The following is a 14630-nucleotide window of genomic DNA, read 5'->3' on the forward strand; positions in this document are numbered from 1 at the left end:
TCTTTGCATTAGGCATCAGCAACTGTGGACATTGGGGTACTGGAATACTGTAGATAGGTCTTACTGATGTGAGAGAAAATAGTTGTGAAGGAAATATATGGTATGACAGCAGTGTGATCTGTGACCTAATTTTAATGATAAAATACCTGCATTTTTTATATTCCTCTAAATAATATTTACTATATGTCCCAAGATGTATATTCATCATATTTGAGCTTCAATTTAAAATACTAAGTGTTTGTTAAAAACTTCAGTTGGCCTTAGAAATTGAATTTTCTTCTTAGGAAACACCTCTACTTGTATACATGCTTGTAAATCTTACAGCACTTTGTTGCTGCTGATGTGGACCTACATTAACTGCCTAAGTGTAAGGAAAGTATGATAATAATTTCAAAAAGTTAGCTGTTGGTTTTGAATTGGATTTTCTCAGTTCTTCTTTTATTTTAGTTATTTTGCCTTGCATTTTACTGATTGCATGGTACGGCAATGAGATTTTCCAGAATAACACTATCCTCAACTTATGTCCCTCACTGCTGCACTGTAAGCACTGTCTCTGGGAGTTATGGTGCCAGGTAGTTTGAGTGCACACAGTGTGAGTCATCTCTTCTTCATCACACAGTTGTGTGTAACAGAATTTCATAGTTATACATGTGGTTGAAATAAATTAGTTTATAGAAAATTTTGTGTGCTGATAGGCCTCTGGCTTAATCTTCTAGTGCTGCAGAATGCCTGCCCTTGGAGATTGTAAAATATCATACATAATTTTCCCTGACTGACAGAATATTCAGTGCGTGGCTCTATCCTAGGTAGGAAAGGAATATACAACAGCTGTTTTGGTACGGTGCTTTCTGACTTTTCAGAAACATTGTAAAGCACATTTATGAGTGTGCATACCCTGTCCAGGTATTTATGCTTTGAAGTTGCAAATTTTTCAAAATTTTCTCTATGACAGAAATAAAATTTCTATTTAATTGTTCTTTCTCATTTAACAAAAAAAAAAAATCTTAAGATGCCACTTAGTTCTGTTTCTGTCTTACTTGTCTTTACCACAGTGTCATAATACAATTCAGGAATAATGTTGAATTTTTAAGCATGGGATAATTATGAGTAATGTCTACCTTACCTTCCCTGGGTGGTATGAACAGAGCATACCCAGATAAAATAATTTGCTACAGTGCAATGAATCCTTGACTTCTAAAAATGTATTGAGCCTTTGGACTCAATACAAAATTCTTAAACTCTTGGTTTGATGTAGGCATCAATATTCTGTAACAGAGCACCAATGTTTTGCTACTGAATAAACTATTTGCTTATTACTCTCTTATTTCCTGTGATTAAGTTTTTAAATCTGTTAGTACTGGGGCTGCTCTGAAACCAGTTTGATATTACAAAAATTGGAAGTTCTTACACAGAAAATACCTCCAAGTTGGTAACAATAATAGGTGAGAGAACCATCATGAGCAAAGTTGGTAACTTGCAAAGCAATCAAATGTTGTTTTCTTTTTTTCTAGAGTTTCTTGGAAGAGGAAGACAAAGATGGTCTCTTCCCCTGTGCTGGCCAGGCAGAGGACCTATCTAGAGCACTGTCTCCTTATGGCGAGCATGGCTTGGTTCACAATAGTACAGTAAAATATGCCACAAAATGCTCTCGGAATACACCTAGGGCATCTTACTCAACCTCAAGTATCAGTACATCAAGGCCACCAAGAAACTGCTCTGGACTTTCGTGTAGTCACTCCACTGATGTGAGCACTAGTCATTCCCAGAGATGTCAAAGAAGCAGCCCCAAAGTATGCAGCGGGGATCTTCTAGAGAGGCACTCTGAATACTTCACTAAGAGCCAAAAACCTTTTACTCCACGCACCTTAATATCAGATGCTAAATCTTTCCTGTCACAGTACAGATATTACACTCCTGCTCGAAGGAAAAAGAAGAAGCCCCGCAAGCGGCGTGTGGAAGTTCAGACACAGACCGATGTGATCAGGTACAGAGGTTGAAACTTTATTTTGAAACTCTAGAATTTAGATGTTATCATAACAGTATCTTCATAGCAGCATGTTTTGCTTTCATTTACATTTGTATTAAACCAGAATAATTGTTCTGAAGTTATTCTAGATATGCCTTAGCAAAAGCTAAGGAGGAACTGGTTTCATCTATACAAATTGGATATAAAGTGCTGCTAAATTCAAACTGTGGGATCTTGCTGGTGATAGTCTTGATTTCTAATAGTTTGGATTTCTAATGTGGCTCAAACTGCCACATAGTCATTCCCTCTCTGTTCCCTAGGTTCTCTCTGGTGTATAGTTGTGCTTTCTGTCTTGTTAAGAATTAACCAGTATAAGCATGCAAGTAGTTCCCCACTGTTGCCCCTGTAGTCTCATACTTTCCAGTTTGTTAATTAATACATCATGCAAAGATCCTTTTTTTAAATTCTTGAATGCAGCTCTTCATTGTCTTTTTATGACTTGAATTTAAATACCTTCATATATACCTTATATGAAATATTTTAAACAAAATTAGTGTCCTTCCCTTGCATTGAACTTAGCAAATTTAACAGTTTTGATTAAGTTCTACTTTTACTGATACTACCTCATAGTAGGAATTTCCTACGACTGGAATTATGATAGCTTTGGCTCCATGTTGCAAGTGTTGATTTTCTGGCTGGGGGTCATCTATATTCCTGGTGCACTTTTAATTTTAGGATCATCTCCATTCTTAATTCTGAACAATTATTTTGGATAATTTAGCTATCCCCTGTCAATATGCAGCAAAATTATGGATTTGGATCACCTGTGAATGACTATTGTTATCCTTCAAAATGAACTATAACTTAGCTTTATTATGTGAACGAGTCTGGCAGAAATTTTCTAAACTGTCTGGTACTAGGTTCCGTTCAGACAGATAGGAAATTTCCACAGTGGCACTGATATTCTAATCCTGCATATTTTGAAAGTAGCCTACTTGGAAATCTAATACCTTTCTAAATTTTGTAGGTTTTCTTGTGCAGAAAAAGTGTCTGGGAGAAAAGTTATGACTGAACAGCAGAAGATAACATTGAAGGTAATAATACATCTATCAGTCATCTGGGTACTCTTAACCACACCCCTCACCATCATTATGGGGTATGTACTTCATTGCTGCCTCAGCAGTATGCAACTGATTTAGGTTTTGTTTTCTGTATTGCCATGAGATGAATTAGTTCTGTAGAGGAGGGAGAGTTTCAGAAGAATGAGTGGAAACGATAAGGAAAAATATAGAGGCACATGAAGAGATATCTTTATTTGTTTTTCAGTTGTTTCTATAAGTGCACTATCAAATATCTGTTAAGGTCATAGATAACTGGTACATGACTTTTCAGCAGAAGAATGTGTGCTTTTTGTCTGTTTACCCAGACTTTCTCAGAAAACACATAAAATCCGTAGGGCTGCTTAATCATAGAGAGTTATTAGATTCGTTTTAACGGTAAAATTTTCCATGTATTTGCACTCATAATAAAGATTTTTACCTCTGTGTTGTAGGGTGAAGATAGAAGATATACTGTGGATGAGCCTGACAGAGGAATAGATGCTTGTCCATGTGCCATCCTAAGGTGCCTGATTTACAGCAGGAAGGAATATTTGAAGTGTTCCTCCTTGCTTTCTATACAGCTGGTCCTTAGTCCATAATCCTTCCCTACCATTTCTCTGTATAAGTTTCTTCTCACTGGACTTCTGTTTGGTTGTTTTTTACATAAATGGCCCAACTTCAAAATTCATTATTTTCTTATGACAAAGTTCCACTGGGAAGCCAATTAAGAAAGAGAGCTCTAAAATACATGAGTACTTTTGTCAGAAGTGAGAGTGATGTCACGTTAATACAGCTGTTAGTTCTGTACATCTGAGCTCGCACTGTAACTAAATACTGGATTGGTATTCCAATTAGTATTTCCCTTTAGGAAAAAGTGTCTCCAGGCATCCAGCCTTTTGAATCTACAATATGTGAGAATTGTAGACCAGAAGTATTTCCCACATCTTTTTCTGAAAACATAATACTGAGATTTAGAATATTGCTACAATGCAAAAGCAGTGTTGGAAATCAGTCCAGAACCCAAGGGCTCTGAGCTGATTCTCCTCGTTGCTGACCTAAGTGTTGGCCTGACTCTCTGATTTGGTCTCTGCCCTTGTCATACAAAGGCATTTTTGTCTGAAGAAAAAAATGTACTCTGAGTTAAAAAAGCACTCTTATGAATAGTGGAGGTCAAATAGCATCTGAAGCAGCACTGAGGTCTTTTGAGCACTGCATCTAGTGAGGTGTTGTTATACTTTTGAACCATAGTCTTTCAGGCTTCAGTGTAAGCAATGGATTTTGCTCCTGGAGCAGGGTTTGGGGGTATTCTGGTGGGTTTTTTTCCAAGGGGAAGTGGCACAATAAGGCTCTAGAAGGAAATGAAATACAAGGTTGTACAAAGGGAGTTTAGAATGTTGTTCTCTTTCTTGCCCTCTGATCTTCTGATTAGAGAGACATCGTTGAATTCTCAGAAGTCTTCACCAAGGAAGACTGTCGAGGCTCAGTAAGTATGCTTAAACCATTTTTCTGCTCATTTACAACATCAAACTAGAAAGCTTTCCTCAAAACTGATGAATTGAAACAGTAAATAAGGACTCCGAATAAACTTCGCAATTTGCAGAATTGATATGACTATGAATTTTTATTAAATACTTAAAAATTTTTATGTGAATCTAAAAATTAAGACAATCCATTATATTTTCAGAAGAAGGATAGACTTCTCTTCTTGTACAGTGACTATGGTTTAACTTTCCATTTCTGTTTTGGTCTGTAATCTCTGAAGCAAATATTGGCAAATAAAATATTAAATTGAAGGGCATTCTTACCACATTTCTGCACTGAAATTTGATGAGAATTAGAAGAGGTTTGAGTTATATTCAGAAACACGGCCAATGCTTTATCAAGTGGCCTTGGGAAAGTCAGTTAATTCTTTGTAATTAGGACAGGCTTGTTCCTGCCTAACTTTGAGCATACAATATCAAAGATCAGCTGTAGATATCTTTCTCGAGGGAAGTAAAATTATAATCTTTAGTCTGGATGACAAATTTTATGTAATGAAAGTCATCCAAGATGTATTCCATTTTTTCTCTTTGTTAAGGCTGAAGGATAATTCAGTAGAGTTTGGATGGATACTTTGGGAGATTTCAAAAGATGCTATGAAAGAGAAACAGCACTAAAATATTTCCTTTTGAGGTTTTCTTTTTTTTTGTTTTTCAAGCAGAACTCTAAACTTAGAGCGTCTCCCATTTAGAGCAATTGGCATCAACAAGGCTTTAAGAGGTATCAAATAGAGATAAATTTGTTCCAAGAGGTGAAAGCCATATCTCACACTAAAAAGATTTTGTACATCAAAGAGATGTGTTTGAAAGGAGTGGAGGCTGTCAAATAAGCACTTAAATTTTTCTGTGCTTCCATTTAGGACTACCAATTTTCAACCACAGTCAGATTCTCTAGAAGCTCCTTTGGAAGCCTTTACCCAGAGCATCAAACTGCAGTTGTACACTTTCTTCCCAGTTAGCCCCCCTTTCTTCTTGAGTGCAAAACAGGTTCTGAATGCTTTCCAGGATTTGCTGATTCCCATACTCAGGATCTCTGTGCTAAATTATACCACAACAGAAAGTTAGCATAAACACAAAGCACCATAGCAACCTTTCTAACAGTCTCATATTTTGCAGATTGAATGAAAGGTTTAGTTTGTCCTGATAGACTTATCTTTTATGAAAAATAGCAGCTGCTACAATCTTTTTAATGGCCTTTCTCATGAAGATGATTAGACCTACTACATTGTGTCATATGTGTCTCTTTTTAAAAAAATTTGACATTTGGTTTTCTATTCTCCCTGCAGAGAAGAGGAGCTTTTGTATTTAACTTTCATTGAAGATGTAACAAATGAAATTCTTAGCCTTGGCCTATTTTCTAACAGGTAGGTTACCGCTGTTTTCACTTTTGTAATGCTGTGTTAGAAACACATGGACTCAGTAAGAAAGGGAAGTGTTGATTAGTAATAATTTCTTTGCCTTTAAGAATATATATACACAGTTGCCACTTGCTTTTGTTTTGTTTCCTTTTCTGTTTTGCTCAGTGTAAGAAAGGGGAACTGTGAAATACCTTTGGGTCATCTAATTTGATCTGCTGCTATGTACCATGAGATCAAAGCTTCTGTGCGAAACTGACCTGGAACCATAGGTGGAATAACGCTAAGAAGAAATCATTTCACTCTGCGGCATCTCTTTTGCAAAATTCCTGTTCCAGTACAAATTCAGTCTTCAACATGGGTTGCCAGGATTACATTCTGTTTTAGATAAAAGTTCACCAGTTGCTAAGTCAGATTTTTTTCAATAATTAAACAGTAAATGTATTTGAGTAGTACTCTCCTAAATTCTTTTCCATACCAGTTCTTTCTGATAAAGAACTCTCAGTTTATGTGAAAAACCCTGCAGTATTTCTGGTACAGAATTTTAACCCACTTTTGTAATTGTACATTCAAAGCAGTCTAATTTCATAATATTCTGATCTTCCTCTGGGTTGATAATTTCCCCAGCTGTTTCTCTAGTCTATGCACTCTATTGTTTTTTTCTTCTCATGTCAAGGCTATCAATGAGAATGTTAAGTATAGTAAGTTAAAAAATTAGCAAATTTGGAGAGCAGTCTTCGGGTGGCCCTTTTTTGTTGTCTTCCCTTAATACCCTTCTTGCACTATTTTTTAAAAAATAGTTTGTCATGTAGACAAACTAGATTAAATTCACTTGACTTCCTGGAAATGTGTTTCAGTGACTGTGTACTTCAGTTGTCACAGAACACTTTGTCTGCAGAATTTTTTTTCTCATTCTACTTAAGCAATGGAAGAGAACTCTCAGGACTGAGGACTTTTCTCTGGATTTTTTTTACTGAAGCTGGATTTTACTCTTTCCTTCTATTTACTCTTGTGTATGTAAGCCACTGTGGTGGAATTTAGAGATTTTGGATTCTTTAGCATGCCAGTAGAACCACCACTGGATTGTTAGCATCTCCCACCATATCGACCCACTAGACCAAACACGAACAGAATTGTGCTACAAATCACCCTGTGGTTGCCACCTGCTGCACAAAACTGGGTCTGCCTGCTAAGCACGTGTCCAGTGGGTTACCAGCCACAGATTTGTGACAGAGCACAGTTGAAACAGCCTTAGTGGTCCCATTCAGCTAAGAAATGAAAATAAAAAAAACTATAGTCATTAATTTATGTAGATCTGTTGAAAGTTGGTTTTATTGCTGTGCAATAATTTGATTTTTCATTTGTAGGGTTCTGGAACAACTGTTTGAGTGCCATATAGAAGAAAATAAGCACCGTTTGGATGAGGTAGGTGTTGACCCTGTAATAGTCTCTCTCTCTGCATATGACTTAGGTGACATTTCCAAAGTGTAGTGGTAGTTTTGAGGATAAAGGTAACCAGAATTCTCAGTGGGAAGCCTCTCTCTCCATAAATGAGATTTTCAGATTCATGGATCATGGCAGATCAGGAGTCACAGGCACAGTGACAAAAAACTCAGTTTGCTGACACCCACTCTGTAATTTAGTCACTTGATTGCGAGCAGCCTCTGTTTCCTTCTGTCAGAATTAAGCCATGAGTTTGAGCAGTGCTCAGGTGCTGTGGGGCTGGAGAAATGTCACTCTGTTCTTTCCTTACCCCCAGGCCAAAATGCGCCACATGTTGGATGTGCTGAAAGCAGACCTCGGATACGGCCCAGACAGCGAGGCAGAGCAAATCCGTGAAGGCTGTGAAGGCTTTGACTCCCTGGATCTGCAAGAGTTTGATAGTGTGGAAGAGCTCGAGTTTACCAGTAAAGGTCACAGGGTAAGAGAAGCAACAAAAAGTGAAGAGTTCTTTGAGACCATGGATTTATCATTAAAGGAACCAAACAAATGTGAATCACCATTATGCAGGGAAATGTCAAAGGAGACAGAGAGCATGGAGGACTTTTCAGAAGACATGGCAGGAATTATGGATGCTGGGACAGAGTCTGATTCTTGTGTGAAATCTGAAGAACACACAGACACTTCACCCACATGTGAGGCAACTTTAAACTTGATTGCTTGTGACAGTGATTTGGAAGTCAGTAAGGAACTTGATGATCTTGAGGAAAGCTTTGCAGAGGCCCTTCAGATCTCACATGATTATTCGTAATAGTAGCCAAAACTTAAACAGGAATAAAGCTACTTCTGTGGTAAACTGCCATTTGTCAAATAATAGTAAATTATTTATTTTCAATTTATTTCTGTTTAAATATTGCTAAGATCTCTCTAGCAGGATACTATTAATTGGGCATTAATTAATCTCTGTGTCAATGTAGACTCTAAAGGGTCAGTTACCAGAAGAATTTTGTATATTTTGGCTATAATTGTATAACTCAGAACAAACTTTTGAGAATACTAAAATTAGATTTATATTTTTAAAAGCTGTAATAATAAGTTATGAAATATTTATTGTTTTAAATAAATTAATTGCTAGTGCAGTTGTACTCCTGCTATAAAGATCCAGGATTTTGTAGTCTGCAAGAATTCAGCAACTTAACATCAATTTAACATCAAACAATGTCCTCTTCCAGAATGGACAGACAATTCCATTATGTAGTACACTATGTTGGCACTCACAGAACACTACAAATGAAAAATCAAATTATTTCACAGGAAGAAAACCAACTTTAACAGAGCTACATAAATAACTGACCATAGTTTTTTATTTTATTTCTTAGCTGAAGGGGACCACTAAGACAGTTTGATTTCTTGCATTGATGACAGCCACAGCATAGCATTCTGCATCAAGCTTTGGTTTTGGAAAAAGATTGAGTTGGGTACTGTTTGATGACTATTAGTCTAGTAGAAGATACGTCAGGCACTTTGTACAGCAAGTGGAGAAAAGGTGGTGTATTTTATGGTTAAACTTGAAGTTATAACATGCATTGCACAAAATCAGCCCAAATTTCATTGTTTGATTAAAGAGAGTACAGCCATTTCCTGGCATTCATGTTACTGCAGAATGAGCTTAACAGGTTCTGAGGAGAAGCTGGCAAGTTATATTGTCTCGCTCTAGGTGAGGAACTATAAGAAGCCTTAGGAACTGGATAAAGCTTGTTCGCTAGTATCTTTTAGGATTGGTTTTAACCTTCTTCCTCCAGGGACAAGCCCAAGTTGTACCAGTTCGTACACAACAGGCACCACCTGCCTCCCCTGTGCCTCGTGAGCATCTACCACAGACTTGATTCTGTAAGCGGGATGACCAATTACAGCTGGAAGTAACTCTGAAAACACAGACCACTGCTTTACTTGTGAAGCATAAACTTTGGGCAAAAAAAAGCAATCTCAAAAAAAGTCTAGGAAAAGCCAAACATTTCTGGCACAATCATCAGCACTGCAGTGCAGAACATAATTCCCCAAAAATGCAAAAGCCACTTTCCTGGGTGCCTTGTCCACAGTAATAAATTGCACTTGTTGACAATGACAGCAGACCAGGGTCTATTTTAGCCTTGTACACATGGCTGGGCAGATGGGCTCTCAGCTGGCTGTCGTCTTAATCTGGCCTGCAGCATGAGTGCTCTGGCTCACTGAAAGGCAGGTAAGATAAAGTGAGGATTTTTGCATCCCAGTATCAGAGCCTGTCTTGTTGAAAAGATGTGGCCACAGGGCTGAGTCAGTACAGTGCAGGGATGGGTTTTTCCTCAATCACAAGTGATCACAGCCCTTCTCCCATTCACAAGGAAACTCCCTATTTCTTACCCCAGAGAGCTGAAGGGCAGGATGCCCCTAGGAAACTATTGTTTCTGTTGTATGAAGAATTCTGATACAAAGGACTGGCTAGAAAACTAAAGACTTTGGTTAGATGTATGCAAGTATAAAGCCTCCTTGCTCCTCCTCCCCACTCTTGGGGCCCTCCATTCCGAGTTCTCCGTTCTTGGTCAGTAATGAAATTAAGGGGGTTTCTTTCCTACCTATTAATACACTGTGACTTGCACATCATAAAAAAACATCGCTCAGCAAACTTTGGCTTGTTGTCAACAGGAGTCTGATTAAAGATTAATAAGAATTTCACATTTAAATTCTATAAATGAAAAAACAAACAAAACACCACAGTGAACTCATTGACATACTCATTTCCTGTTGTATGAGTAACACAAAGCCAAATAAAAACACTTCCTTGACCATATTTCCTGTTGATGAGCTGTATGAACATCAATTACATTTTTTTCTGGGTAGATGAAACTTAAAAGAGGAAATAAATTCATTAAAGCAGACCTTTCACAAAGGAAGTATCTGTCTGCCTGAACTGTAACTATGAACATTTATTGGATCCATAGTGAAGTTTCTGGTAAAGAACCAGAAAATCGCATACCCCAGTATGCAGTAGCTGGAGCAGTCAGCACAGTCTGCAGAATTGGTTTCTCATTGTACAGCCATTCTCATCAGATAGTGGGGAAAAAACATTCTAGATAAATGTTATCTGTAGAAGATCAGTTTATCTACAAATCAAAAGTAAATCCAGGCTGCCCTGCACTTAAGACTTTCTCCCTTCTGTTCACGTTTAAGGTGGTGCTTAAACTATAAGTTGTTTAAGGAGCTTGATGTGCAAGCCTGACTCTCATCACATAAGATCAATCAACAGTGCAAGCTTTGGATTTTTTTCTGAGGGTTTTTGGTTTGTTGGTTGTGAGGTTTTTTATTTCATCACTTTTTACTTGGTGATATACTCAGTTCTTGGCACAAGCAGTAGCAGAACAAGGCAGTCACGACACCACTACCAATCTGAATCCTTCAGAAGTAACAAACTCAGGAGCAGTTGGCAGCTGTGATCTGCAACATAAAGACCTGTTTCTGCCCATATTCATGTGGGCAATGAGCATATGTATCATAACATCAATGTTTTCTTCAAATGGACAAAAGCTGCTAATATTACTTTGCTCTGTAGCAAAACAGCCTCTTATCTTTAAAGGTACGGTTTTGTCATCACTGTTCTTTTTAAAAGGTATGATTCTGTTTATATACAAAGCAAAGTGGGGCTTTTGGTTATTTGAAGTAAAGATTAATGGGATCAAAGAAAAAGATGCTTAGATGTCTTAGGGCTGACCAGAAAACAAAAACCTTCAAGCAAACCCCAAGCTATCATTTAATCCCTGATGCAGCCCATGTGTAAGGCTCCTACACAGTTTTCATTTAGGCTTAGCTGCAGAATGACTTCGGAGTCCTGTTTCTCTGCATTTCTGTACACTTTTACATCATTATAGCTATGCATCAGTAGTTGTAAGAATGATGCAGCTCAATTGACAATGTTTCATAATTCAAGTACAAATGGCTCCATCAGACAGTGGGGAAAAAAGGGCTACTTTTTTTCTCAGCAATGATTCGTGCAAGGATTATGAGCAAGACAAATGGAACATCAGCATAAATAAAAATTAAGCCCAGGAGTTCATTTATAGCTCCTAATGCAGGCTGTTCCACTGCAGCAAAGGCACAGCTTCTAACCAAGATATCCCAGTAATGCCCTTCAGTGCACAGCTACTGTTCCTGTGTGCCCAAGCACTAGGGAAAGGCAGCAGCCCTAGGCCATAGCCTGAGGGAAGGCTATTTTCCATAGCCTCATGGAAAATGAGTGTTAAAGAGATTATAGGGAAAAGGGACTGGGAAAAGGGAAATTGTTACTTATTCCATCTTTTAAAAAATGGTGAGACCTATTATTGGGTAGAACACAAGTGCAGAGTAGAGACTGGTTAACATTGGTCTGCAAACATGTTTTAGAGCTCCCTTAGTTTTTCTACCTGTGTATCATAGCATTTGTGTTTGAGTATTTGAGACTTAAAAATCTGTGAAAAGGAAAAACCTACAATATTGGAACTTAGGCTGTACTTCAGAGAACTATGGAAAACTCCAGCATCCCACTTTAGTTTTTGACCACTCAAGGCAGGAGCATACACTGCTAAGCAAGTGCAGGGCACTGCAGGTGCATGATGTCTCTAGAGAAATCAACCTTTTCTTTCTGGCACTTTCCAGGCACAGATTACAATGAACAGAACAGCAACCAGTGATTTTAAAAAAAATCATTTCTCACTCTCCAAAGCCACCAGACCAGATACTCACGAGCAGTCCAATCTTCCTGTTTTCTTTATTAATAGTGAAATCTGCTTCATTCAGGAACAACCACCTTCAGTTTCTATTCCAGATAGCCAAGTGAGTGATATACAAACAGGTGAGCAGAAAATTGATCTGCTGCACCAGCCATTGCCCCAGCATGGGTCACAGCCAGTAAAGAGATCCAGTTTCAACACCTGTAGCAGGTTGTGGGCCAGCGGAAGCTGAGCGTGTCACAGGGGTAAAGCATCACTGGGAAGGGAAAAGAATCAGCAGTTATCACTGGCATGACAAGTCATCAGCTGAGCCATAGAGCACCCATACATCATCTCCATTTCAGCCATGTTAAAGAAAGCCCAGGAGGACTCCAGGATGTCAGTCAGTTGATGAATAGCAACAAGAAGTGTTAATTCAAGTGAAGAGAACCAAAATTAAGATGAAGTGTCTGCTGTGCATGGGACCATCTCTGTCGAAAGCCTCCAGAGCAGTTGGGCTCCTAATGGGACCAATCATTTAGCTCACCACCTAGCTAATTCCAGCAGACAGCAAAGGGCAGGAGCTGTGCCTGACACCCAGGTGACAACACACAAAACATCACTTTCATTCTTTTAAAACGTGACACTGGCCTGTAAAAGATGACTCTCAACCCAGCACCACGTTTTGGGCTGGAGGAATGCCCGAGATGCCAAAAACCCATCCCCACAGGGCACAGGCACAGGCTGCTGCTGCTGTGCCCTTGCTGCTCTTGTTCCCAGGCTTCAGCACACACAGTCTCCCCTGCAATCCTTCCATCCCTACCACATCGGGAGAATGAAATTATACCTTGAGAAGGGCAAGGAAAGGCTACATAAATGGAGTAGGGAGGCCTATGAAACTCGAGAAACTCGAACACAGCCTCAGCCTGGCAGGCCACAAAGCTATGCTGTCCCATTCTCAGAGGACAGACAGCGTGATCTGTAGCACGAGGTGCAGAGCTCTCTGCAGTTATCCCAAGAATTCAGCAAGCCCGTAGGACTCCCCTTACAGTATCTGCATGAGGACTGCAGCATACCTTACATCTCTTAGCAGCCAGAGCCAGAGTCCAGATGAGTAACAGAACTATGAGATGACCCCAGCTCTTGCCAGTATCTGTTTCTCTCACTCATAAGCATGCTCACATGCCAAAAAAGTGAAGCAACATATCAAAGGCCATCAGCTCTCCTGTCAGCCTGAGAATTCCTTGTAAGAACTAAGAGGTGTAGCCTTTCCAACCAGAAATTCAGCTCAGAGGCATTTGGCACCCTGCTTTTTCCCAGCGTTTGACACAAGTGAGACCAGAGATGACACAGATAGCATAGGTTTAAAAATTGAGGCAGAACAATTTCTAAGATTATAGTTTCAACTTAAATTGCTTTTCCTAATTTTGGGAAAGAAGTAAACATTTGGCAAACAATGGAATTTAAAGTGATGGAGATCTACACCTTCTGGTCTTCAGGAGACAAATTTTTCAAATACAGAGTGAGCACTTGCTCACTCTGGAGGCTCAGAGACAGTCACTTCAGAACCATTGAATTTATTTCTGTACTGCTATGATACGGGAAATTCAACCCTGATAAACCTGCTAAAATAGTGTCTTCCACATTACTGAACTAAAAACAAACTATCTTCTGATTGCATCAAGTCTTTTGCTAAAGATTTTGTCAATGGAAAGACATTTGCAGCATCAATCAGTTGCAAAGAGCACAGCATGCAGACAGAAGAAATCAGATCTACATACACACACACAAAGTATGTAGTTCCTTCAATCACTGATTATCAGTATTAGTCAGGCTTGACAGAGCCTTTCTTCATTGTTACTTAACACCAGTGAAAATTATTCATTCACCTCTGGGTATGATAATTCAGAGACTGTTCTTGGAAGGATTTGATGTTCTTCTTATGTAAGGCACATGATTGTCATTTTAGAAATGGCTAATAATAACTACCTGAAACTCATCTGCAAGCCCTCCAAGTATTTTCTGGTTGTTTTGTTTATTACAGCCGATATTTTAAATCCATAAAATAAGCAGGGCAGAAAACAATCTGGTATGTTGGGAATGGCAGACATTTGGTTTAAATTTATGTGTCCATGTGAAAGACTGTCATACAGATCAGTTTGGGAGATGTGACTGATCAGAAAAGGGGCAGCATTTTTGTAAGCTCTGCCCCTTCTAGCTCCCACATCTATGTTGTGCTGTTTTACAAGTGGAGAGCCCAAGAACACACATGTGCCCCAAAGTCCATGCTTTAGAAAAGCTCCCAAAGAATGCCATGAGGTCAAATGTTGCAACGTCTTCAACCCTGTGCAACTCTTAATGGTAAAGAAGTTTTGTGACAAAATAGTCCCAAGCTCATCTGTATTCCACTTACACTTGGTTTTAATTAATTAGGCTAATTTAAATTGTAATAACAACAGCACTAGAATTTAAGTATCAGAACCACCACTTCCCTAAGCATTGTGTTCCACTGG

General features: G+C 38.7%; 1 protein-coding gene across 7 annotated transcripts in view; it reads left to right on the forward strand.

Annotated features, from left to right (window-relative positions):
• Positions 1-8270, forward strand: part of SPATA7 (spermatogenesis associated 7) — a 34813-nt gene extending 26543 nt beyond the window's left edge. For all 7 annotated transcript variants that reach the window (XM_027673156.1, XM_027673148.1, XM_027673162.1 and 4 more), the window contains 7 exons: positions 1512-1984; positions 2994-3060; positions 3519-3589; positions 4496-4549; positions 5891-5968; positions 7327-7384; positions 7719-8270. In XM_027673156.1, coding sequence (XP_027528957.1) covers positions 1512-1984; positions 2994-3060; positions 3519-3589; positions 4496-4549; positions 5891-5968; positions 7327-7384; positions 7719-8210 — 1293 coding nt within the window. In that variant the 3' untranslated portion in view covers positions 8211-8270. The remainder of the gene's footprint in view (positions 1-1511; positions 1985-2993; positions 3061-3518; positions 3590-4495; positions 4550-5890; positions 5969-7326; positions 7385-7718) is intronic.
• The last annotated feature ends 6360 nt before the right edge of the window (positions 8271-14630 follow it).

This window comes from Neopelma chrysocephalum, unplaced genomic scaffold (assembly GCF_003984885.1).
Source record: "Neopelma chrysocephalum unplaced genomic scaffold, ASM398488v2 Primary Assembly neopelma1_24, whole genome shotgun sequence".
In the NCBI taxonomy this organism is placed as follows: Eukaryota; Metazoa; Chordata; class Aves; order Passeriformes; family Pipridae; genus Neopelma; species Neopelma chrysocephalum.